Below are 26,400 nucleotides of genomic sequence, written 5' to 3' on the forward strand. Positions count from 1 at the left end.
CCTACTTTTATTAGCTTAAAAAAAAAAAAAAACAACCGATATCCTTGGTGTCTAGACCACAATCTATTTTGTAGTTCACCAGATGAATTAAATGTGTCCTGTCTTCTAGGAAACACTAGGATACACATGATTGCTCAGTATTTTATGCTCTCTTTATACCCTCCACACATTAACTGCAAAACTCTTATTTTAGAAACACCATGGAAGTTGTTTATAATTATACAGGACAAGGTATGACTTACATAGTAACATTGATGGTAGCTAGGAACTAAATTTTAATTTTATTTTTAGCCTGATCAGTTTGCTCTTTTAGGCCTTTAGCTTGGAAGGACACATGACCTTAACAATAAAAGTGAATTAGGAAAAACAATGAGAAAATAACAAGTGTTTTAATTAAAGTCTTTTTCATGAGAGGTTTAGATACAAAACGAATTTCTTCAAATAATTTTGTAGGTGTCATTCAGCAGAATCCTTGCTGTCTGTAACATAATATGCTGGAGTCCTTTGAATAAAATTATAGAGTAATTTAAAATATATATTATGCATTTGCAATTATTATTAGTCATTCAATAGTTTGTAGCATGTTAATGGAGTGAAATCGAGATAAAAGGCAGTCCACATTCATATTTTCAAGATAAATGTACTTCAGAAGTCAACTGAACTCCTTACTCATGTTCTAAGAATAGCCATTGTGATAAGACCTAAAAGGAAAAAATTAGAAAATGGTCAAAAACATATGTTTTCCAAAATCTTCCACTCAATAGGCAATTGTATAGCCCTTGATGAGCGAATAAATACAGCACATAGGCAGACACTCTACAAAGAATTCAAAGTCAATTTGAATTTAGTTGATATTATACAGAAGAAATCCAATTTACAGCAATGGACAGTCACAGGGTAGATTTAATTAAATCACTCATGTCTGGCCACAGCTAATTTTTCACTCATCAAATATACCTCCCACTTGAACCAGTCACATCAGCTATAATAATAGCAGACATGCCATTTGAAAGTGTCAGTAAAGCCAGCCAACTTCATCAAGAAAAACATGGCAAGCCTGTTTGGGCCCTAGGGCCACAGAGAGGCAGAAATACAGTATTCCTGCTTGTCTTGTCTCTTGTGTAGAGATTCCATGCATAAAACCACAGAAATGTAATAATCTAAGACTAGGCTCGGCCCTAAACGAGTGGTTAGAAAAAAAAGTGAGTGATCCAGTCCAGAGAAGGAGATAATCATGGAGGACTAGGGCAGTCAGAAAAGATGTCCCAAAAGGTAAAGAATAAGCCCAAAAGAGCATGAGAAGAACACTGAACAATGACATGGGCAGGCATCTCAGGCGAGAGAGGGGATGATAAGGGCATGGACATGAAAGGAGAACAGGGGCTCCAAATGAGTTTTTGGGGATCAATAAATAATCTAAGCAGCTCTAATGAAGACTTTATGTAGGAAAGCAGCTAGACAACATTAGTTCAGAGAGGTCTCAGAGTGTGGAGGGTCTCAAACACCAAACTACAGAGTTAAACTTCAATCTATGGGCTACAGAGAGCCGTGGACGGTTTGTGAATAGGAAGTGGTGATGGTTAAACCAAAACAGAATAGAAATCGATCTGACAACCACGTGCTGGATGGTTTTAAGGGGAAAAGAATGAGAGAAGGAATAGGAAGAGAAGGGACACAGAAGAGAGGAAAACAATTTAGACAATTTTGAAAAAAAAATTTAAAGTTTTATTTATTTATGCATACAAGAGCTGGGGTACAGGCCAGAGATGCGGGGGGTGAGAGGATTCACCAGAGACAGAGTGGGGAATAGAACAGGCAGATTGACCAAAGTACACTGCTGAGGGGAGCAGCGGGCGAGTCAGGAGAGGTCTGCTGCGCCATGTGGGTTGCTCCCTGGCTGGCCAGGGATCAATCATGCTACAGAGGCTGTGGATTGCTTCATAGTGCAGTGCTTAACCCCTTGTGCCACCAGGGAGGCCCCAATTTTGAAATTTCAAAAAAGAGCAAGCCGAGAACCAGAGAGAATACTGACAAGAGTTGGTATCTCGGAAGAGGTAAAAGGAGGCTATGAGGAAAGTCTGTTGTGGCCAGAACTCTAACCCTTGACACATGGTAGGTACTGAATAAAAGTTTGTTCTGCTGAACTAATTGCCTCTAAGGTTGCAAGCAGGATGACTGCAAGAATGACTGAACAGGAAACGAGGGACCTGGTTTAAAAAGAACAGTTCACAATATGAAACAAGGCGGCCTTGTTCAACCTTCTCATGGCAAGCACTTCATCTAAGTGTTTCTCTAGGCACAGCGCCTCCAGGTAGAAATGCTGGGCCATGGTCTTATGTGTTTTGCCATAGATACCATGGCAGGTCAGCAAAAGGAATACAACAGGATAAATGCAGTATTAGGTAATAGATAAATAAGTTGAAAAGAACTAAGTCTGATCCAAAAACGAGATCTTAAAATGCACCTTACCTCAAACATGCCTTTGAAACAAGCTTATGTTTTTCTAAAAAAATAAAAAAAAATCAAACTACTCCCCCTATACACACATAAGACCGCCACTACCACCTCCAAGGCATAAAAATTACTTACACATATGCCCCAAATGCATCTTGAAAAGGCTTACCTAGGATATAAGCAGCCACTAATTTCTGATTCACACTTAAGTGGAGGTAGAGAGGCACCAGCGATTCCACGTCCCCCAGTGTAGGAAGCATCAGCGCTGCAATGCATACCACTCCCAGGAAGACCGTTAGTAAACTGGGTCCTGAGGAGACAGCTCTGTTTTCTGTAAAAAGACAAGTCTCTGAGTTGGCTTCTAAAAACAATTTGAGACAAAAAGTCATTCACAGATACTATTGAGCATTGACTGGGATTCTGGTTTTGTGTGACTTCTGTCTTTCCCCATCATTTCCAGTCCATGGAGACTTACCTACTGGACTTATCCAGAAGCCCATAACTTCACTCTCTGAGTGGTTACAGGATAGAATATTGAAAAGGCTTTGTGAGGTGTCCAGTTCCTACTGAAAAGAACAGTAGTAGCCTGCCCCCTGCCCCTGCCCCAGAACCAGTAGAAAGTGCTCGAACATGTATCATCTGTGTGCATGTTGATAGATTGTATGTGCTAGCACTACACTAGTACACTTAACATAAAACATGCAACAGGTTTTGTAAAGAATGGGTTAATGTAGACAGAAATGCTCTTTTATTCCTGCACCCCTGTGAATGGTACTGGAGCTCCGTACCTTCTGGAAGTGTCTCAGGTAGGTCTTCTGACAGTTTGGTTCTGAATAACAACAGAACGCTGCTACCATTTTTGAAAATGTTAAGCCATCCAAAAGGCACTGTTTGAGTGTTATAAAGCTGCCTATGAAAACCTGCCCTCTGCCCTACTCCAATTTATAGCAAAGGAGCAGAAGAAACAATATCTGGCAAATATTATACTCAATGCAGTAAACCAATCCCAGGAGAATGTCTGATACCACTTATATGAGGTGTTTGAAATAGTCAAATTCATAGAACAGGAAAGGGTGATGGTTGCCAGGGACCGCTCATCAATGATTTGCGTAAATTCTCACCAATGCAAGATGAGTAAGTTCTAGAAATCTGCTGTACAACTATCTACAGTCAACACCACTGTATTGTACACTGGAAATTTTATGAAGAGGGTAAAGATCATCTTAAGTGTTCTTACCACAGTAAAATAAAATTTAAACAACATCTGCTGTCAGGCCTGCTGGTCTACAGTTCTGCAGTTCTGGCTGTATTTGTACAATATCCATACCCATACTTTTAAGAAGCCCAGTAACAGCATTTTCTGATATATGGTTTCCCCACTACCCTTCCTTTCATTAAAAGGAATAGCCAACAGCAACACAATCTTTGTGTTTTATTAATGAAATAACACTGTTCATTTTATTATTAAATGCAGCTTTTCTAAATTATTAATACCTTAGCTGTTGTGTGAAGTTTAATTGAGTCTCCCAAAGCCAGAGAGGTGAAAACAAATTCAAACTTTATAATTATTGCTTGAGATGGAACAAGAGCATAAATACCTTAAAATAAGTCTCACTTTAGTTAACCATTGAAATCTTTTTATGTTTATATTTGTTGCAAAAGTAAGGTTTCAAGTAAAACATAACTACACTGATCACTGCAAACCCACAATAAAATAATTTTAAGGAATTTTTAGTATTTAAGTATTCTAAAAACATTTGCATAAATGCTTGAAAATTTTCAAAATGGAAATAGCTTTTTTTTTCATATTACAGGATTGTTGTAAAAATTTTATAGAGATATAGAAAACAAAGATGCCTATATAATTCCATCTTCTTAGAGATAACAGCTTGGTACAGATCCTTTCAAATTATATAAATGCCTATCTCAACAGATAAAATTTTTTACATAAATGAGATCATATTATACATGCTACTCTACAGCTTTTTTCCTCTCATTTAAAATATATATTTGAACCTCTTTCTAAGTCAATATGTAACTATCTACCATTGTATCAGATCCTTGTAAATGCCTGCCTGACATCCATCTGATGAATATTCATAATTTCATCAATCCCCAATTGATGGACTTTTAGGTCATTTTCATTTTTTTATTATAAACAATAATAAAGAATGTAATTTTCTTAAGCCAGAGGGCATTGATTCAAACACTGCATAGACATAGCAGTTCATTAGTTATGTAATTAAGATAAACCCATTAAGATTCAGCTGCACCTTTTTAAAACATCTTTTTAATAACCTGGGCTTTGGTATTTTGTGGAAGTGTGCTTTGCTGGTTCCCTTTAAATTCTGTTAGGTGGGGAAAAAAAGAGAAAAAAGCACACACACACACACACACACACACATATGGTTATATTTATGCACACAAAACAAGGTCTGGAAATTAACTTATAGAAACAGAACGTGGGATTATAGGTACTTTTTTTCTCTTTTGAATTTGTTGTGGCTATATATATATACATGTATACATACACACTTACACATATGTATGTCTACTCTTCACCCATTTTCCATCTCGCTCACAGAGCCTCCCAACATGTCACACTTCTACTATGTCTAATAAACATTTTCTAAAGATGTGCATAAACAGTGACATTTCAAAACCTCCCAGAAAAAAATCTCGATTTAACATTTTCCTTCAGAGAAATTTAATGATAACCCTTAGAATTCTACACATTGGAAAGCACACTTAATTTACTATTAATAAACAGGAGAACTTAAAAATGACACTTTGTCAACCTAGACTAAATCAGTCACCATGACATTCTATTCAAGAAGAAACCTTGACTCGATTTCCTGCTTTATTCAAAACACTGGGATAGGGCCTCCCCTGGTGGTGCAGCGGTTGAGCGATGTGCTGCGAAGCTGCCGGCAGCCTTTGCAGCACCGGTTCGAGGGTCTCACATGGCGCGCAGACCTCTCCTGTCTAGCCCGCTGCTCCCCTCAGCAGTGTATTTCATCGGTCTGCCTGCTCTGCTCCCCGCTCTGGCTCTGGTGAGTTCTCTCACCCTCCCGCGCTTCTGACTGTACCCAGTGCTTGTATACATACATACATACATACATACATACATACATAAATAAATAAATCTTAAAAAAAAAAAAAACACTGGGATAGCTACACACACGAGGGCCATGCTGGCAGCCCTGGGTATTGGGCTCTCTAGTGTGGTATTGACCTTGTTCTAGACAGTGCCAACAGCCCAGGGAACCTTGTTAGGCAAGAAAAACCAATCCAACATACCCCACTAGACAAAAAGTCTAGTCTTCCTAGTGCAGCGCCCCCCTGCCCCACACACATCCTGTGTGACTCCTCTGCTGATGCTGGCAGTTGCCAGGGCACAGTGGAAAAGCAAGACAAGTGAGGTGCCTGCCTTCTTCACAGGGCTGCCTGCCATGGACACCTCAGAGGTTTTTGTTTTTTTCACAACAGAAACTACCATATTGTGCTATCTTCACTCATCTACCCACTCCCATCTCACAATTAGAAGAATCCTCTAATATACACCAGATACCAAAGGTTCATTATAAAAATAAGAGTAAAATGCTCAATACACATTGTAATTATTTAATCTTGATTTTCACATAATTTAAAAATAAAAGGAGATAGATGGATAGATATAAATACAGCTATAACTAAAACCTTTAATCCTTATTATTCTTGGCTATGAAAGACAAAGACGAACTTCCAATGACCACTTTACTTTAAATTATGAATTAACATAAAAAAAATACTGATGGCCTTTCCCATTTTAGAGGAGGCATTATAAAAGGGGACTCTTGCATTTCATAAATATTTACAAGTCAACTTCACAATATTGATTAGACATCAGTGTGACACTTGACAGAAGTTCTCTTTCAGCTTCAAAAGATGAAAAGCTGGCTCTGTCACTACTGACAAGAAACCGTCTACTAGCTACCACCTAACCCCCTAGTCTTGGTATCAGCAGAAAATCTGGACACTCCCTCTATATGGTGGGAGAAGACACTCAGTAAATCAAAGAGGCATGACTCCCTGTCTTATCAAAATAAACATTCTAAGATGAACAAACTGATAGCGATCTATGAATTAATGTCAGGACAAGAAGATTTATTTTAATCACTCATATAATGTTGTCATTTCAAGGACAGCTGCTATCACATTCATATATCACTATCAAAAAGTTTCCATGTTTTCCTATGGAAAATTTTATCTTCTTCCTCTTATAATAGGGCTGGAGGGAGATAATGAGGAGTTAAGAGGGAGGGGAATGACATCCAAAGAGTTGAATATGAGGATAGTGTCAATGTTGAAAGAATATATCATAACACTTCTGAATATCTAAGCTGGAAGGAAATGAGGAATGGAGAGGGATTCAATTAATAGCCCACAGGGGATATTATAATCTACTTAGTTTAATTAACTTCAACTTTAATGAGATTTTTTTTTCAAAATAATATGAACAGTGCACCAAGCTTGGCCTATTGCCAAACACAATCTCTCTCCTTCTTCAAACTAATTAAATGAGAAAGGATATAGGAAAGTCACAGAAACAAAAGTATATAATTGCCAAATTGTGCTAGCATTAGAAAGTGTGGTGCCTACATCCTCAGGTTTTAGAGATTTCAAAGGTTATGGCAACATCTGCCCTCTCCTCACAGCCTCGTCTATAGTGAGAGATGTTCTCAAAGCCCAGCTCTAGGCCTCTTACCAATTTTGGGTACCTGACCCTTTTGGAAGTGGTTGATTAGGTTTAAAATGGCAGATGTTTTTATGGTAATTGCTCTTAGCACCCTGAGAATTTTTAAAAAGTCAGAAACCTCAAAGGGACTTAGAAAACAAGCCATAACTACCTGGTTGAAAAGACTGCTCAAAGAATACACTTTCAGTTAAATGTTCCTTTATTCTTTTCTCCTCTTCGTCCTTTTGCTGTTCTTTCGCAGATGGGTGAAGGGTAGCCACAACTTCTTTCCTTCCCAAAGCCTTCCGCTGGCTTTGCTCGGAAACTTGGAGACGGAATTTGTCTATCACACCATAGTGACAGGCTCGTACATCTCTGTGCCGAATCACGCTGAAACATCAAGAAACATGCTGTTGAGGTTGAGGGGGATTTGGCAAACAGAATTCATCAAGAGACTTCATACAGGAAAACAATATTAGCTGACTGTAAGCAGATACTCAAATACAGATGTTTGCTAATACTGCTAACAAAACAAAAACAAAGCTTACAGTATATCCCCAGAAGGAATGAGTAATCCCAAAATACTTGTTGAAAACACATACTCTAAAACAGAGTAAATGTATTATACAACAAAAGAATGGTGGGTAAAGAAAACAGGTTTTAACAATGACTTTTTTTCCTACAGCAAGATTTACTAACTAGGATATATGAAATTGTTTCTTCCCCACGAAAGTCTCATAAATTTCTGTTGCTACTTCTTTATTGCTCAAGTAACAAACTTCACTCAAGACTTAAAATTGAAGTCCATACACGTGTAAAAATAAGCAACTGAATAAATAATCCATTCTGACCAACGCAATGGCGGACTAACAATACACTTTTGTCTTTCTCTGAAAAGTGCAAAGCACTGTCTTTTTTGTTATCTGCAATTCCATTTTACACTGTTCTTAGTAGAAAACACAAGAACAGTTAGGTCAAACGTAACACATTTGTTTGGCAAGAGGCTACATGTCTTTGGACTAGTCCTGGGTTATTGTTTACTAAATGAAAAATCAAAATCAAAAGAAATGTGCTAAAACACATCCTCAAAGATAGATCATTTTATGGCTTTGAGATGATGGATAGTATCAAAATAAAAGACTTGTGGTTCTCATTGTCCCAGAAGATTGAAACAAATACAGTTTACTTTGTAGCTTAAGTTAAGGGCCGGCCAATAGATCCATCTGATCACCACTAGTTCTAAAGTGAAAATTAAATATGAACAGCTTGAACAAACAATAATTTATCTGACACTCTAAGACGAAATTATCTGGAAGAGCTCAGATAACCTTTTACAGATGAGTAGTTACACACTTGCTTCCTGTTTGTATAGATTAACTTCCAGACTTAGTAACTGAATCATTTCTGATAAACTCATATTACCACTGTTCACAAATGTCACTACAATAGCAGGATGTTCCAAAGAAAGCTAAATTCCCTATGGTAGCTAGAGAAATGTAAAGGAGTAAGTTAGAACTTTACCTTCACAAATATCCCTGCTATGACAAAAAGCACAACAATGAGGAAATGTTCATGGAAATAGTTAACACATGTCAGTTCCAGTGTAATGAAATAATACTAAGTATCTGGTGGACCTGTTTAGAATCTCTCAGAAATGTCGTAGAAAGAACTTTGACAAACTTTGAGGAAAAACTATAATAAAAGGCTATGTGGGAACAGCTTCAAGAAAAGATCTGGCTTAAGTTAAACACAAAAATATTAACACACTTAAAACATGCTACCAGGAAGTGGTTTTGACTTACATATCCACACAACACTGAGGCTTTACTGCACCTGCAGCATCAACGACAACATACTTATTTGGAGTAGTACACAAAACTGAAAGAAAAAGTCACAATGACCATTAGTGTCTTTTTACAAAAATTCATTTCTACAAGTAAAATAATTAGTAGGGACTAGTTAAAATCCATACAAAGACCTAGGAGACTCACCTTTGAACTTTAAGGCAAACTCATAGGGATTATACAGAGTCAACACTTGCTTATGCGTTGACTGGTCATCGGCATAAAATATGAGCTCCGTGGGAAATACAAAAACAGGAAGATTTCCTTCCACTAACTCTGGCTGTCTTTTTTGTTGATGCATTGGCACTGAATCCCCCTTGCTGTGGCTTCTGTTTTTACAGTCTCAAGTCTACTTTGGACTTTTCTTAAAGTCAGTTAAAAGCTCCAAAGCATTTTGGCAATCTAGAAAGAAAAGAAGAGAGAAAGAAAACTGATACCTGTTTTGATAAGCTCTCATCTCTTCACAAAAGCATGTGCCCCCCCAAAGCATTTCAACATGCCTTTTCATTTTTTTTTCTTCAGGTTTACTTACATAGCTTTTACCAAATGATGCAAAGAAATTTGCACATGCTCCTTTCACATTCAAGACTCCAACTCATGATAAGTTACATAAATACTTGAATAAGGGAATAAAGAAGGCTTTTTCCATATCAAATCAATCATCCCCTTTCAAGAGGTAAAAACACTCTTTTGAAACTTCATTTTCTAAAGTAGAATTAACTATTTCACAATTGATTTTATGTGAGCCAATCAGAATTCTTTAAGACTAAAAAGTAGAAAACAAAGTAAGTAGCCATGATTTATGAGAGAAAAACAAGAGAATGCCTTTTACACTCTTTCAACAGTGCTTTACAAGAGTTAGTGCCTTCTGGCAACATGGAAGGGAGAGTCCTTTTAATCTTTTTTTCTACTGAAGCTCAAGACAAGTAAAAAATTCTTGCAAAGCAGTTGAATATCCAAACTGACTAAGCGGTCCTTGGCGTTTTCTATGAAAATTCAAAGGCAGTGAGTAGGCTTTGGCATCTGAGTGGCACACTGCCTCCCCTCCTGCTTCAAGTACACAAGCTTCATGACAACTCTTTTCTTCCAACTTGAGAGACCTTTCTGGATTCCTTCTGGGGTTCTTGAATATGGTCCAGATAGTTGTAGCTGGCAGAAGTCTGACTGTCTGATAAGTGTGATATTTCTGTGTTTATTTCCCAATCTAATTTTAATCAACACCACTCTTATTTAGCTAGCACCCTAAGTGTGGCTTTTAAAAATAAAATGCAAAAGCTAAACCATACCATCAGAGAAAATGACTGATTTTCACCCCTGTAGATCACACCTTTAAAATAGGCCATAAACCGTTGTAATGCTTTGCATTCAGGTTCTCATACATTCACAGAGAAATGTATGTAATATTTGATTAAATTGCTTGGTTTTACCAGCTCTAGGACTTACGTGCTTTCCTTCTGATTGAGTATTTTCCAACTTTTATCAAATAGGATACTGTACAGTCATGTATGCAAACCTTTATTATTTTCTTTCAGCGGAATGCCTATTATAGGCCAGGAATTACGTCAGGAGCTACACAAACTACAAAGATGAATAATGCACGGGCCCTGCCCTCAACAAATTCAAGTGCAATGTATGGGACAAATATTTAAGCTACCTCTATTGTAATGCATGCTGCTATATATAGAGTTCTATGGAATTAGAAGACTATGAATAATTTTACCTGAAAGAGAAGCCAGGAGATGACATTTGAGATGGTCCTTAAAGAAAAGAAGTGGAAATACTTCTGTGTTTGCCCGGGAGGTGGAGGGGGGGAGAGAGCAGGGGGATGATTCAGAACGAGGTAACAGCATAAGCAAAGGCTCAAAAACATGAAGTAAGGTGAAGGTTGGAGAGCTAGCAATCCACAGGCTATCCCTGATCATCATTCTACTTTGTATCTGAAGAGGAAACTTGGGGGAAATTCTCTCTTGCCCTCTTTGGTTTTTTTGGCTGGCATAATAATAAGCTAACATGAGAGATTAGCAAGAGAGAAGACAAATTTTAATTATGCGCACAGAGGCCCACAGACTATGAATCAATTATTTCCTTTCTCCAGTAAGATTATATAGTTTTTTTAAGGGACTATAATTCTGGGGGGAAAAAACATATCAAAAGAAACTGAGATGTTAAAAAAGGGAATTTGGCAGATTATTTACATATGCATCGAAAACAGACCTTGTAAATGCTAGTCAGGGGTGATAAGTCTGTCTCTCACCTCCAGGACTTCTACAGAGAACATTTATTTCCTATTTTTAGGGAGGTAGATAATTAAGCTAAACATCATTCTTGGATCTTGTCTCTCAATTTTTTTTTTCAGTTCAAAATAATCAGCATGCCACTGGCACCAGTAGAGCAGCCTGTCCTTCGTCCCAACCACGTAACCACATACTTTCTATTTGCAGCAAGCATGTAGCTCCTAGTGTAGGGTTTGTTTGCTTCTTTCACCGAGTTCAAAGGGTCTATTAAAAATACTTTTCAACATTTGTGTAATTTGTAACAGTTTACAAACTTTCCATTAATTATATATGGAATGCATTAATATAAGAAAAGTTCTTAGCATTCACTGTAGGCCAGCAATGTTCTAAGCATTTGTTGTTGTTGTCACTGTTATTACATTAGGAAGAGAACAAAAAATGTCAATTGGCCTCCTGCCACCTAGATCAGAATTCTTTCCTCTATACCAAGCTGTCCTTTTCAATAAAATAAAACTAAGATTATCCTGAAAAAAATCGGATCAAATAATTGTAACTCTGAGTTTTTATTTGCTCTAAATTTATTTCTTTTGCTAAGAGCCAGACACATTTCTGTTTGGACAATGTGCTCTCAGAAGTTTGGTATGTTATTTTTTTCAATAGAAAATAAGCTTTATGCTTACTTTCCTTTTTTATTTTTATTTTATTTTAAGCTTTACTTTCTTAGGAAACTTGGTTATTAGGAAGCAGATATCCAAACTTTGACATTACTAAACAATATTCACCATCTCATTCTAAAACTCTGTGAGGATGAGAATTTAGCTTCTGACAAAAGATGGCATCCCTGATTTATGGAAGATAGATCAGTCAATAAATATTAGTAAAACTGAGTATCCATCTAGGGAAAAAAACAGCCAAATTTATCCTTTACTCCATATAAAAGGGTAAATTCCAAATGGTTCAAAACTTCAAATGTGGGCCTCCCTAGTGGCAGAAGGGGTTAAGACGCAACCTATGAAGCCAACCGCAGCCACTGCAGCACTGAGTTCAATCCCCGGCCAGGGAGCAACCCACATGGTGCAGCAGACCTCTCCGGACTCACCTGCTGCTCCTCTCAGCAGTGTATTTCAGTCAATCTGTCTGTTCTGTTCCCCATTCTGTCTCTGGTAAATCCTCTCACCACCCCCCTCACCTCCAGCCTGTACCCCAGCTCTTGCATGCATAAAAATAAAATGAATCTTTAGGGAAAAAAAAAAAGCAAGTGTAAAAAAAAAATGAAACCATAAAAGCACTAGAAACCATGGGAAAAAATTTTTTTTATAATTTTAGGACTTCTAACAATCAGCTCCCCAAAAATATTGATAAATTCAACTATATAAAGACTTCAGCTCTGCATGGCAAAAAGCACAACTTTATAAGCTAAAAGACCATTTTCAATTCCTATCAAAGGCCATGTCCAATTTCCCTACTATATTACAGAGGACTCTACAAACCATTAGGAAAAATATAACTCAATATGAAAATGAGTAAATGCTATAATCGTTTATAGAAAAGGACATATGAATTGTTCTTAACCTTACAAAAGGTTGTATAATCCTACTCACAAGAGATATACAAACTAAAGCTATACTGAAATACATTTTTTTGACCTGTAAAATTAGCCAAATCCAAAAAGTCTACAAGCACATGTTGGGCACACAATCATTCATGTTCTTACATTGCTGGTAGGGACATGAATTGGCATGTCCACTAGATCTGCCCAAATTAAACACACAGACCCTCTGCTCTGAAGATTCTACGTCTAGGAATTAATTTGGCATAACTATTCCCCTTGTGTGAAATCATGTAAGAGAAAGGTTTCCTTTGCCACACTGAGGATTAAATAAAATAATTTCTGTGAAGCACATGGACTAGGGCTTGGCACTGATAAGAGCTGGTGGGTGCTGTCAATAGCAAATGATTGGAAAATAGCCAGGCTGTCCATTAATAGGGGATTCATTAAATGAAGTATGATATAGCCATTCACTGGGGTACCAGATATCTATCAAGAAGAGGAAGCTCCTCGTGCGGTGTAGATATGAGCTGAGCTTCAAGTGCATGGTGTGATGGATGAAGAGTGAAAAGCATGCTACCATGTAAACTTACCATGCTACCTACCATGGTAGCATGCTACCATGCTGTTATGTAAACCTATTTTCTTGGATGTGGGTAAAATATCTTTGGAAGGATAGGCAGGCCTAGCCCTGATGAGACAACCTGAGTGACTGGAGACAGGGGTGGGAAATTGTTTTCTTTGGATACCCTTTTGTATCTTGAATTCTGAACCCTATGAATACCTATTCAAAAGTAAAAAAAAAAAAAAAAAAAGTCAAATTACACAACCGTACTAGGGCCTTACTTGAAAAAGGTGTCAGTTTTGAAGCACAGGAAGGAATTTAGAAACAATATGTGAAAAATCTGTTAACTGCATTTTCCAATTTAAGATCCTTTAATAACATTGAAAACCTGAAACTGTGTTAAATAGAATGATTTCAATGACTTAAAATAATTTTACATGCAACAAACTCATGAGGATGAGAAAAACAGGTTTATTTAACATGACATGCAAACCTAGGAAATACAAAACCTTTTGTTAGAAAGGAATGAAATGGTATTTAAATATGGCTGTGAAGTCACAACTACATAGAACAAGTATCAAGCTCTGGATTCGAACTTTAGGAAGTTGGCCAACATAGCTCACAGTAGAAATATTACTAGCTTTGACTAACAGCTTAGTAGAAATTCTTTTTCTTTTCATTTTACAGCATTCTCTTTATGAATTGCGTACATTTCGTGGAATGAAAATATTTCCCCATGAATCCTGAATAGGCTATCACCACCTGGTCACCCTGAAAGAAGTGTTTAAACATTTTTTGAGCAGTTTATTATTTTTTTCATATCCCTGTTCCCATTTAGCACTTATCTTGGCTAAGATGTAAGTTGCTGCCTAAACTCCAACCAATAGAAATTAGGGAAGAATTAGCACCAAGTGACCAGAGCAAGGTTAGAGACTCTGCCAATAAACATAATGAAGTGTAATGCCTGCCTTTAATTGATGGTTTTCTAGAGACTAATGTTTTCTCTTTGCTCCAGTCTATACTGCAAAATAACAAAGTATAAAAATTCGGGGAAGAGGGCCTCCCCGGTGGCGCAGCGGTTGAGCGCTGGGTTGTGAAGCTGCCCGCAGCCTCTGCAGCTCCAGTTCGATCCCTGGCTGCTTCCCGGACAGCGGAAGAGGGTCCTGCATAGTGCGCAGACCTCTCCTGCCGCCCGCTGCTCCCCTCAGCAGTGTACTTCGGTCCTTCTGCCTGCTCTGCTCCCCGCTCTGGCTCTGGTGAATTCTCTCACCCTCCCGCGCTTCTGACTGTACCCAGTGCTTGCATAAATAAATAAATAAATAGATAGATAAATAAATAAATCTTAAAAAATAAATAAATAAATAAATAAATAAATAATTCGGGGAAGAGATTATATATGCTAAGCCAGTAAAGCCTTACTGCAAATCAGTTTACCAGGTTACTTTCCAAAAGTCAAGTACAAAGTGGAAGGATGTTAGCACCCAACCCTTCTCAGTTTACAGATGAGGAAAGCTGGCCCAGGGTGGTGAAGGCACTTATCCTATCTGGTCTCTAGATTCACACTTCCCTAGAGAATCATGTCCTCTGTCTCACTTCAAAACCCTGCCTCCCAGATGTTTTCTGTCCTCGTCTCTAGAAAATTTCCCTGCTTTCCAGAAGAGTTTTCAAAGGATGATCAAAAATTCAAGGCTTGAGGCATCTATATCCTTCTCAGTTTTATATAGAAAAATCAACAATTTCACTTGCTAAGCTGCCCACATTTCTTTTCCTGATTATGAAAGAGTAGCCTTTCAGTTTGAAGAGCCTGTCAGCAGCTCTTCATTAGGGCATTAATAACTAAGGTTTATTTAATTCTTTCTCTCTAGACTCATTCCTCAAAGCCTAGTTGAAACCCCCACCCCCACTCCACCTCCACCCCAGCTTCCTCTACTATGATCTACATGGATGTCACTGACTTTATTACATTACTGTATGGATCGCATATTTTGACACTTGTTTTGTGTGGATTGATTATGACTCCCCAGACTTCAGGATAATGTTTTTTTCTAAAGGTGTGTGGTGTTGAGTTTTTTTTTTTTTTTTAATCCTTCATAGACCCAAGTTCAGTGTTAGGCACTTAGCAGAGGCTGTGCTTACCAGTTAATTTACAGGTGTCTGCTGATAACTGTCTCCTCCATCGAGGAACATTGCCCCGTCCCCACAGTTGAACACTTTGTCCACAGCAGACAGGCAAAAGATCCCAATCAGAGGAACAGTAAATCTTAACTGGCTGCTGGCCCTTTGGCTGCCTCTCCTCCCCCCCCACTTCCTTCTCCTCCCCTCCCCCATGTCCCTCTCATCCTTCCTGGCTCCTCAATGCCCAGCTGGGCCAGCAGTGTTTAGAAATCCAAGGCAGCAATGTACCCCAACCAAAATACCCCAACCTTATAGGGAGATAGTACAGCTGGAAGCTGGTGTACAAGAAACTGCCTTGTCTTTTTCCTGTACCAAAGGCACAGGGGGAAAAGGAAATTTGAAAGAAAACCTTATGTGTGTACACCACCTTGTGACCAGTTTGCAAACTACTCTCCCACAACAACAAAAAAAGCATAAACAGATCCTCCCATATGCTTTCCACCTGCAGTCCAGGGAGACCAGTACCCCAAACTGTGATTATTTTCTGTTTTCCTCACTTTGGGCTGACCAGAGGAAAGACAAGACTCTGAGATAAAGAGGGGAAATTTCATTATCTTTTACCACCATAGATTCAAAACTTGGGGACTGTTAAAGAGCACAGAAACCACTTTAAAAGTATACTGTCATTTCCCACCCCACCCATTTTTTGGGGGGGAGGGAGCTGCAAGAAAAGTCAAATGAAAAAAGTGGCTCAAAATTTGAAAAGAGGGCCTCCCTGGTGGTGCAAGAGGTTAAGTCTCAGCACTATGAAGCTACCGGCAGCCACTGCAGCATGAGTTCTGATCCCGGCCAGGGAGCTAACACACATGGCGCAGCAGACCTCTCCTGTCTCGCCTGCTGCTCCCCTCAGCAGTGTATTTCAGGCAATCTGCCTGTTCTGCTACCCATTCTGTCTCTGGTGAATCCTCTCCCCCCTCCCCCACACCTCTGGCCTATACCCCAGCTCTTGTATGCATAAATAAAAAAATAAATAAATCTTCCAAAAAAATTGAAAACAGACACAGACTTCCCCAGAGACTAGAGACCCATCTGCATGGCTTCTTGCTACCTGTTCCTGGCTGTTTTACTCTGATTAGGGCTCCCAGCTCCACCTCCAGTTCCCTTTTGATCTGGCACGGGACTATCTGTTCCCTCCATACTTGGCAGTCCTTGCCAATGGCCAAATAAATACTAAATAGTTATGTGCAATATGTACTTTTACTTTATTCTCATAGTACAAGAACCTCTCTTTCCTTCCCATTTTCACAAACCTGGTTCTCTTCCTATTTATATGTCTAGGGCTATTAGGATTTTTAATGGTTAGTATGTTCCTCAAGTCAACTCACAAGCAATTTTATAATGTTCTCCTCTGTATTTTTAAATAGCTCATTGCTCAATATTAGGCATTTTGTTTCTATACATCTTCTGGTTTTTGGTGTAATTCATATCTAATGGGACTGACTGCTATCAATGATATGTAATGATCGGTTATTATATAACCAAGATGTGAAAGTTGAGTAGTATACATTTTAAGATTAAAAACAAAGGGAGCCCCCTCCAATGGCCTCTTTTTTCAAAATATTTTAGTTTTTTCCAACCCTTGTTTTACTATTCCAACGTCTTCAATTATTTTAAGATATGCAGTTCTCAAAGCAAAATCCTTATTAATTCAATATATGAAATATATGTTGCTCTGCATAGCACTCAGTTTGACAGTCACAAATTCATTCAACATTCATTGAGTACTTATATGCCAGGCACTGTGCTAGGGAATATGAATACAAAATCAAGACATTATTTCTTAGCCCTCTAAAAAGTCAGTTTAGCAGGAAAAACAGATGCCCCTAGCAGTTAGGATATAATGTGAACTGTGTTAAAAAGCTGATATAAAGTGCTCTGGGAGCTTGTAGAAAGTTACAGTCTGCCTTAAATAGGAGTTTGCAGTATCAGGGGGTGAATTCCAGGAAGAATAGGTATAGAGGAGTGAAAGGGCTTCTTAAATGAGCTTTGGCACTGCATGTGGCTAAAAAATAGCATGTTTGGGGGAGTGGCAAAAGATAAGGCTGGAAAGGTAAGCAGGAGGCAGATGGTGAAAAGATCCTATAAGCCAACTTTAGGGGGTTAGAGTTGATTCTGGATGTCAGTGTTTCTCAAACCCTGGTTTCCCACCAGCAGGGGGAACTTCACCTGGGAACTTGTTAGAAATGCAAATTATTGGGTCCCACCCGTGACCTACTGAATCAAATTCTGGGGTAGGGATCCACCCATCTGTGTTTTAGTAAGCCCTCCAGATGATTCTGAGGCATTCTTCTTTGAGCACTATGGCTGCAGGCAATGGAAAATCTCTGAAGGATTTTAAGCAGGGAACTCAGTAAATAAGCCTGAGAAACTGGTTGCCAATGATAGTTTTTAAAAAATGATTGTGACATGGAGAGATGATGAAGGCCTAGAGTTAGTAGGAATGGAGAAGAAACAGATTTTAGAGATGTTTTATTATGTGGCCCAAGTTCAATCAGATGACTAGGTCACAGTCATACAAAGATATGGCCGAAATGGTTTTTATATAAAAGAAATCTGCCATCAACTGCCAGTGTTTTAAGAAAAAAGTGTTCTACAGAGACCCTAGAAAAAGGGGAGTCAAGAGCAATTTCTACGTGTTCCCATAATGTCCAGAGCAGAGTCCCCTGGCTTGTACATGAGTCCTCCTGTCTGCTTGGCAGTTCTTCCTCTCACAGTAAATTAGTAAACTGGCATTCACATTAACATAAAAATCAGTCCTGAGACTAATTATTTTGGATGTGCTGAGAAAATTACATTTCAAACCTGGAAAAGCTGGGGGGGGGGGAGAAGAGACTGGCTCTGGTGATGTAACCAAAGAACTGCCAAGGTGAGACCCTGGTAGAACCTCCTTTTTCTTCTAACTTCATCACAGACCACAGAGACCGCTTGATTCAGGAAGAAGCTAGTATGAGTGAAAGAGTCAGACTTTGTACTATGCCCTCAAGGTCAAGAAAGTCAGGTGAAACTGTTATTTCTAATTCGGGAGACAGAATTCAGCAGGGACAGTCTTCAGTTTCCTGATGGGAGGAGAGAGGGGTACAAGCTACTTACCCAATAATTTAATGAGAATTTTGCAGAGTGCAATTTCTATTTCTATCAGGACTCTGGATGCCTCTCGTTACTTACTGCATGTGCTTTTAGTTGATGCTCATGTCTCGGCTTATTTGAACAACATTTTGTCCAACAGTTCCCAATAAAAAGTTGCACTATTTTATGGAACTTGAGTGTTATAAGAGACCCTGGAGATTAAAACAAAACTTTTCATATTACAGATGAGGAAATGGAGGGCCTTAAAAGTAAATCACTTGATCTATTTATTGTAGAGCAAGATTTTCCAGCATGCTACAAGGTGGTAAAACAAGATACCAGCAACACTGATAATCTGCTCCTGTGTTAAGTTTTAGACAAGCTCTAAAATTCCTCTTAACCTTTTTAAAAACAGAAATAAGAGTAGCAAGTGACTCTATTGGCCTACTAGAGGATGGGACGCTTTTTTTTTTTTTAGTAGTTCTTAATTGATTTATGCTCTCAGAAATTGAAGTGAAATGTAAGAACTTCATAAGATTAAAAAAAAGTTAAATAAAAAATCATGGAAAGAAAATGTCCATAAACAATTAAAGGGAAGACATGCATTTTTTTAAATAAGCAATAGGGGTAACTTTATTCTGAGTATTGTCCATTACATTAAACTATATACTACAGGGGCCTCCCTGGCGGCACAAGGATTAAGATGCAACCTCTGAAGCTATCCGCAGCCACCACAGCAGCAGACCTCTCCTGACTCTCCTGCTGCTCCCCTCAGCAGTGTACTTTGGTCAATCCGCCTGTTCTGTTCCCCACTCTGTCTCTGGTGAATCCTCTCACACACACACACCCTCCTCATCTCTGGCCTGTACCCCAGCTCTTGTATGCATAAATAAACAAATCTTAAAAAAATAAAATAAAATATATACTATATGTAAAGGGAAATCTATCACAACCACCCTCACAGATTTGGCCAAAAAATCCCTAATTTTAAGTATTTGGGCAAACCTCTTATTTTGAGAATTCTAGAAATGCTTTAAAAATGAGATTAATTTCTCATGCTGTTTGGGTATGCGGACATGAATCACCTGAAGGTACATTTGGCCCCGACACTCATTTTTAAATTTACTACTGTTTTCTACCAAATATATGTGCAATCTAAAAGCTGATATCCACTCCCAATTCAATATCCTACATATAGTATTTTATAGGCAGAGAGACTTCCAGCACTTAGAGAAAACATGGGCAAGATTTATCAGGAAGACTATATTTCATCCGAGATGTGCCCTGCCTGAAAAAGTTGACTTCGCCTTCTGTCTGTAATTCACATTAAGGACGCCATGCATTCCAAAGAACAGAACTGCTTTTTGGGCAAGATCCTAAGGACAGATTTTTTTTCAGGTTTGCGTCTTTCTCTTATTTTCCTCAAAGGTCAAAAACCCGGGACTGTTTTCACTTATCATTTGCCCACTCGCTCCCCGACGTGAGGTCTCTTCGATTCTACGTACTGGGGTGGAAATGCTCCCTGAGCCCGGAGAGGACACATGACAATTACCTGGCCCAGCGGGGAAACTGCACTTCAGGATTAAGGGCCGGATGGTTGGGGAAGATAGTAGAAAAAGTCCTCGGACTTAGAGCTCCACCTGATTGGGGCCCAGCATTTACAGCCCTCGTCCCAATACAGGCGGCTCCATGTGAACCCGGTCATGTGAGCCTGTTTACAGGCGAGCAGCTGGTGCAACCATTAGGATCCTCGCGGAGGTCCAGGAAGGGGGAAGGATACAGGCCATTATCACTCCCCATCCCATTATTCCAAGAAGGTGCCCCCCCCCTTGCGCCTTCTCACCCCACTTTCATCGCCTTCTACCATCCCGGGACGCCTCGCTCCAGTCGCACGCATTCCCTTTACCGGGCTGGCTGGGGCAGCCGCTAGGCTGAAGGAAGGGCGAGGACGGTGTCACCTCCAACAGGCTGTCAGCCTCCTCCCCCAGTCCTCGGCCACCTCCGCCAAAGAGTTGTCCCTGGAGTCGCATCCCCGAGGCAACCGAACTCCGCGGGGCAGGCACCGGGAGGAGCCCGAGCCGCCGCCGCCGCCCGGGCAGGGGCGCCAGACAGGCTCGGGCGGGCCAGACCCCGGGGCCGGGCTCGGCGGGCGGGCAGCGTGGCCGTGACAGTCAGAGATGGGGCAGAAAGGACCCGATCGCTTCCTCCCCACCTCCCACCCGCTCCGCTTCCCGGCGCCGCCGAGCCCGGCTGTCAGTCACCGAGCCGAGCTCGCGGTTTGGGTTTGCATCGATCTTTCAGCGGGGTCTTTTGGTAACTTCCATGTTTTCCCGAAGTCGGAGAAAGTGGGTGACGGGACGGTGGGGGACTCTCACCTCGGCCACATCGGCTCCTTGGAAAGCAGCTGCGACTGCAACTCGGGTCCTTTGTCAGCGGCTGTAAGCTGCACTGCCTGCTGGGATACCGGCGGACTCAAATGCCACCTCTCTCCGCCCTGGAGGATGAGCTGTGGTTGCGGGTGGGTGGAAGAAGAGGCGGGGCCTGGGCGGGACCTATGCTGAGGGCGGCTCTTCCTCACTGCCACCTGGCCTCTCGGGTTCCATCTCTGGGCTTCAAACTTACTTCTCCGTCTCCGATCTGCCCTCCACCTCCACACGCCCGGTCTTCCCTCCTGCGGCTCGTTGTAGAGGCCACCCCTCTTTGCACTATTTGGGCCGCCCCCCTTGACTCCTCCCCGTCTCACTTTCCTACACGCACATACATACACACCCAAAGTGTACCCACAGCGAGCTGATTCTACCTCTGCGACGCGTCTTACTCGCCACCTCTGTTCCTACTCCTACCTCAGCTACAGACTGTCTAGGCCCCAGGACATTATGCTCTCCAGTAACCTCCTAACTGGGCTCTCCTTCCACTCTTGCCTCTGTCTAAGCTGTCTCCCGAACAGCAACCACAGAGATATATGGAAGAGGTATATGTGACTGTATGATTCTTCTGCTTAAAACACCTACAACTTCTTAGCTTGGTATATGAGGTCCTCCTTATTCCTTTTCTGGTGCACCCAATGCTCTGAACCAACAAACTGCTCAGGACCCAGGACAACTCAAGCAGCCCTGACCGCTCCAGATATTCCCCCTTGATTGAGGCTCTGCTGTCAGTAACTAACCATAGCCCCCCAGAGTATCATTAAAGATAGAATGTTCAGGGCCTCCCTGGTGGCACAAGGATTAACACACAACCTATGAAACTATCTGCAGCCACTACAGCATGAGTTCAATTCCTGGCCTGCCAGGGAGCAACCCACAACCCACAACCAACATGGCACAGCAGACCTCTCCTGTCTCGCCCGCTGCTCCCCTCAGCAGTGTATTTCAGTCAGTCTGCCTGTTCTGTTCCCTGCTCTGTCTCTGGTGAATCCTCTCACCATCACCACCACCCCACACCTCTGGCCTGTACCCCAGCTCTTGTATGCATAAATGAATAAATCTTAAAAAAAAAAGATAGAACGTTCAAGATTAAATTTTAATAATTGCATGTATAAATAGTTTGGTAGACATATGTGCCATTTCTCAAACACCATGTGCATTCTAATTGTTTTCCTTCAAAAGAGTAGCTCACCAGTGTTTCCTTCATTTTTTAATGTTTTCTTCTTTGTATCCAGAACATAGGCCCCCAATAAAAAAATCATTGAATACTGAAAGAAAATAGATCAAATGTTATTTATGTTCAGAAAGGAAGAGGAAAGTGCAGTAGCCACAGTTGCCCTCCCCACAAGTTTAAAGCCCAAATGAGGGCCTCCCCGGTGGCGCAGCGGTTGGGCGCTGGGTGCGAGGCTGCCCACAGCCTCTGCAGGGCCGGTTTGATCCCCGGCTGCTCCCCGGCCACCGGAGGAGGGTCCCGCATGGCGCGCAGACCTCTCCTGCCGCCCGCTGCTCCCCTCAGCAGTGTACTTCGGTCCTTCTGCCTGCTCTGCTCCCCGCTCTGGCTCTGGTGAATTCTCTCACCCTCCCGCGCTTCTGACTGTACCCAGTGCTTGTATAAATAAACAAATAAACAAACAAACAAATAAATAAATAACTTAAAAAAAATAAATAAAGCCCAAAGGAATTCTCAGGTGTCCCACCCAAGCAATGGGTTGCACTAGACCGCCCTTGGGTTCAGACTTCTGATGCCTTTGCTCACAGATTCTCTTAGTTTAACATGCCCGTCTCTGGAATGGCTACCTATCTTTCAAGACCCAGTGTCAGTGCCATACTTCCAGGACCATCCATGAGAACTATCAACTCCTGCTCCATCATCAATGAACATTGTTTATTCTCTTTTACAATTCTTCCTGACTTAGCTAATCACTAGTCATGTAATTGTCTCTTCCCTTCTCTCCTAGACTAACAATTTCCTGACGCCAACCCACAGTTGCCAGCACAATGTCCGATCCAGAAAAGAAACCAATACAATTGGGTAAAATGAAATTAAATCCTTCAGCTCCACAGTGTCTGAAGCCCTCAACAAGCCCAGGAAGGATTCTAGGCAAGGCCCCATTCAACACGGACATCTCCATCTTGATCCGACCACGTGTCATTTTGCAAACACAAACTGGTTAGGCAGCAGAGCATTGCAAAAGGAGCAAAGCTTGTACTTCCCTTGCAGGTCAGACTGGTTTGTGGTACAATATGTGGTTGTGGAAACTGTCACTGGTACAGTTCACATGAGAATCCAGTCTAGAAAGATTTCACAGTGCCATGGAAAATATCTGAGTTTCTAATGCACAGGTTATCTCCTATTTGGGGAAGTCTGGAATCCTGTTTGCTTCAGGCTTACCCTGGGGCTCCACATTCCTTCAGACTTGTATACTGAGTTCTAAGGCATTCTCTTGCCAAAGTGGACATCTTGCATCATTTAATACATATTTTGTTTTTTCTCCAGTTGTATTACAAACTACATTCTGGCAGGGTGTCTTCATCCTTAAATTGGGGACAAGAATCCTTGACCTACCCAGTTTACCAAGCTGTTAAGAGGTTCTAATGTGGTAATATGTACAGTATGTGATAATGTCTTTATAGGATGATTTTCAATAATAAGGTCTGTTTTATTATTACTATTTTAACAAGTCTTTACATTCTACTACCTTGGCACATGTTTGAGATTCCACATTATGAATCAAAGCTTTTATTGCAAATTGCTGAGGATCATGGTTTCCCAATGTAACCTGAAGATAAGCATTACCTAGAGCCCTGTAAAAAACAAGATTTTATCAAGATTCCCAGAACCTACACCAGACGTAGAAAAAAAATGTCCATGTAAGGTTTTGCTGCAACAATTATAACTCGTGGGGTTTTGCACATCATGGACCAATTCTCTGACACTAGCCGGGGGCCCTACTGTTCCACCCAATTCTGACACCTGACCAGGAGATGAAGCAGCAACAACACATTGTCTCTTTGACCTACCAGATAAGCTCTCCCATTCCCTTTATTTGCCCTCTGGGCTTAACAAACTTTTTTTTTCTTACATTCAGAGGGAAAAGAGCATCACTAGGAAGATAACATTGGAATTGCTGACCTCCAGGTGATAGCAAAAACAAGCTGGCGTCAACCAAAGTCTCCAGACGCTTGTGTTGCAAGGATGGACATGCTGACCTTTGCCCAGTCCTCCTCCTACCCGCTTGTAACCTACTTTCCTTCTCCTCAAACTCTGTTTCCTTGTATTGCCCAAGGGAAACCGAGACCCACAGGTATTCCAGCAACAGAGAACATCAGGTCTCACACATTGAGGGGTCAGTCCCATAAAACTGCCCTCTATTCCCAATGTCAATCTGAAGTACAGATGCTACTTGTTCCCATCACCCCCTCCTTAGGTTTGATTGATTTGCTAGAATGTCTCACGAGACTGAGGAAACCGGTTCTCTCACTAGGTTACCAGGGTAGGAACCAACAGTCAAAAGAAGAGATACTTTGGAGGAGGTTCCTAAACAAAGGAGTTTCTCTCCATGCGCAGTTTGCGGCCCAGCATGATGGCACATGGAAATGTCCTGGTTCATCAGCCCGGAGATTCTCTGAACCCCGTCTTTGTGGCAATTTCAAAGAAGCTTCATTACATAGGCAGGATTGATTAGATCAGTGGCTATTGATGATTGGTTTACCTCCAAATTCTGATCATGTGGTTGGTTCCTGCGGCAACCAGCCCCTACCCTTAGGGACTTTTTCAAAAGGCTCTTTATTAACATAAAATCAGGTGTGGTTGAAATGGGTTCTTTGTCAAGACACTTTTTAAAAAATATATTTATTTTTATTTATTTATGCATACAAGAACTGGGCTGTAGGCCAGAGGTGTAGGGGAAGAGGGCAATAAGAGGATTCACCAGAGACAGAGTGGGGAACAGAACAGGCAGACTGAATGAAATACACTGCTGAGGGGAGCAGTGGGCGAGTCAGGAGAGGTCTGCTGCACCATGTGGGTAGCTCTCTGGCCATCCAGGAATCGAACTCGTGCTACAGAGGCTGCAGATAGTTTCACTGTGCTGTGCCTACCCCCTTGGGCCACCAGGGAGGCCCTCAAGGTGCATTTCTTAGAGCTGCTTCCCCATTGTTAAGCCACAAAAGACTGTAGGCAAAACCTTTCCATTGAATGTCCTTCTTGCCCCAAGCTCTCCCAGCCTGGCTCGGGGCTATGACTTGCAGTAATCTGCAGCACTAGCTGAGAGCAAAGATTTAACTGGGGCCTTACTGCCTCTACCCCATTGGTGATTTCCCAGGATTTTCTCAGTGCCACATAGCCTTTGTGCCCAACATGCCTTATCCGGCCTATCCCTGTCTTCAGAGTTTCCCCAGCTCCCTGGGGCATATCTCTCCAGCTGGACAACAAATTGTCATTGTTTTCCTGTTTGAGGTATTGAGCACTGGGCTGGGTCTTACTCATCTTCCCACCTCCCCAGGGTGTAGAATAGCACCTGATGTATTTATTGTAGGTGACTATATTGAGCTGACCTATCAACTTGTCTGTTTATTGTCTGCCTCACCTAGGGAGGTTGGAAGCTCATTGAGGGCAGCTGCAGTTAAACTGTATCCTCACGTCCTAACCCCATGCAATGCATAGTCATCGAGTCATCATAGGTCAACAAGTGTTTGTTGAAGAGCCTATGGCCTCCCTTTTGGGAGAGTTGATGTAAGCTACTTCGAGAGAGATGAGTCTGCTAGGCATTGGCATTGGCATTGGCAGTCTTGGGATTAGGACTCGGCTTACTGGTCAGAGCATTTATAAGGCATGCTGCTTTGACCAGAAGTTACTTTGAGAGGGGTCTTCTGAGAGGAGTAAGAAATACTGCCCAGTTCCTCCATTACTTTGAGTCAAAGGCTGGGACTGGAAGATGTAGCTAAGACAAGATTAACATCAACAAGGCTTTAGCTGCATTCTCATCTGCTGACAATCCAGGCACATGGCAAATACAGCCGTCCAAAGGTACTATAAAGGGCATACCTTTACTTCCAGACTGGAATAGCATTGCTATTCCATTTTTGGAAGCCTTTGCCTAGAGCTCCTCTTCTGGCTATAGCTCATTTCAGAAGAAATTAAGTAATAGGAATCATGATTGCAGGCATTTGGTGGTAGGACACTTTTAATTGTCTAGAGCACTTTTTGCAAAAGCAGGAAGTGATTTCCATTGCCCTACTAACTAGCTTTACATCTCAGGCAAATCCTTTCTTCATTCTGCATGTCAAAATTCACTCAGGGGCCTCCCTGGTGGCGCAAGGGGTTAAGTCACAGCACTATGAAACTATCAGCAGGCACTGCAGCACGAG

At 41.0% G+C, this 26,400-nt stretch overlaps 1 protein-coding gene across 3 annotated transcripts; it reads right to left on the minus strand.

Annotated features, from left to right (window-relative positions):
- Positions 1-669: 669 nt before the first annotated feature.
- MOSPD1 (motile sperm domain containing 1) lies at positions 670-9,316 on the minus strand (the record flags this gene model as incomplete). Of its 3 annotated transcripts, none has more annotated exons than XM_084258084.1 (5): positions 670-701; positions 2,624-2,785; positions 7,344-7,561; positions 8,974-9,049; positions 9,163-9,316. In XM_084258084.1, the coding sequence occupies 5 exons, from the start codon at positions 9,314-9,316 to the stop codon at positions 670-672; spliced, it is 642 nt and encodes a 213-aa protein (XP_084114210.1). The 3 variants fall into 3 exon arrangements, with proteins under 3 accessions (XP_084114210.1, XP_084114209.1, XP_084114211.1); XM_084258083.1 differs by having other exon boundaries at positions 7,341-7,561; XM_084258085.1 differs by lacking the exon at positions 2,624-2,785.
- Between the last annotated feature and the right edge of the window lie 17,084 nt (positions 9,317-26,400).

Source organism: Talpa europaea (assembly GCF_964194135.1).
Source record: "Talpa europaea genome assembly, chromosome: X".
NCBI classification, from domain to species: Eukaryota; Metazoa; Chordata; class Mammalia; order Eulipotyphla; family Talpidae; genus Talpa; species Talpa europaea.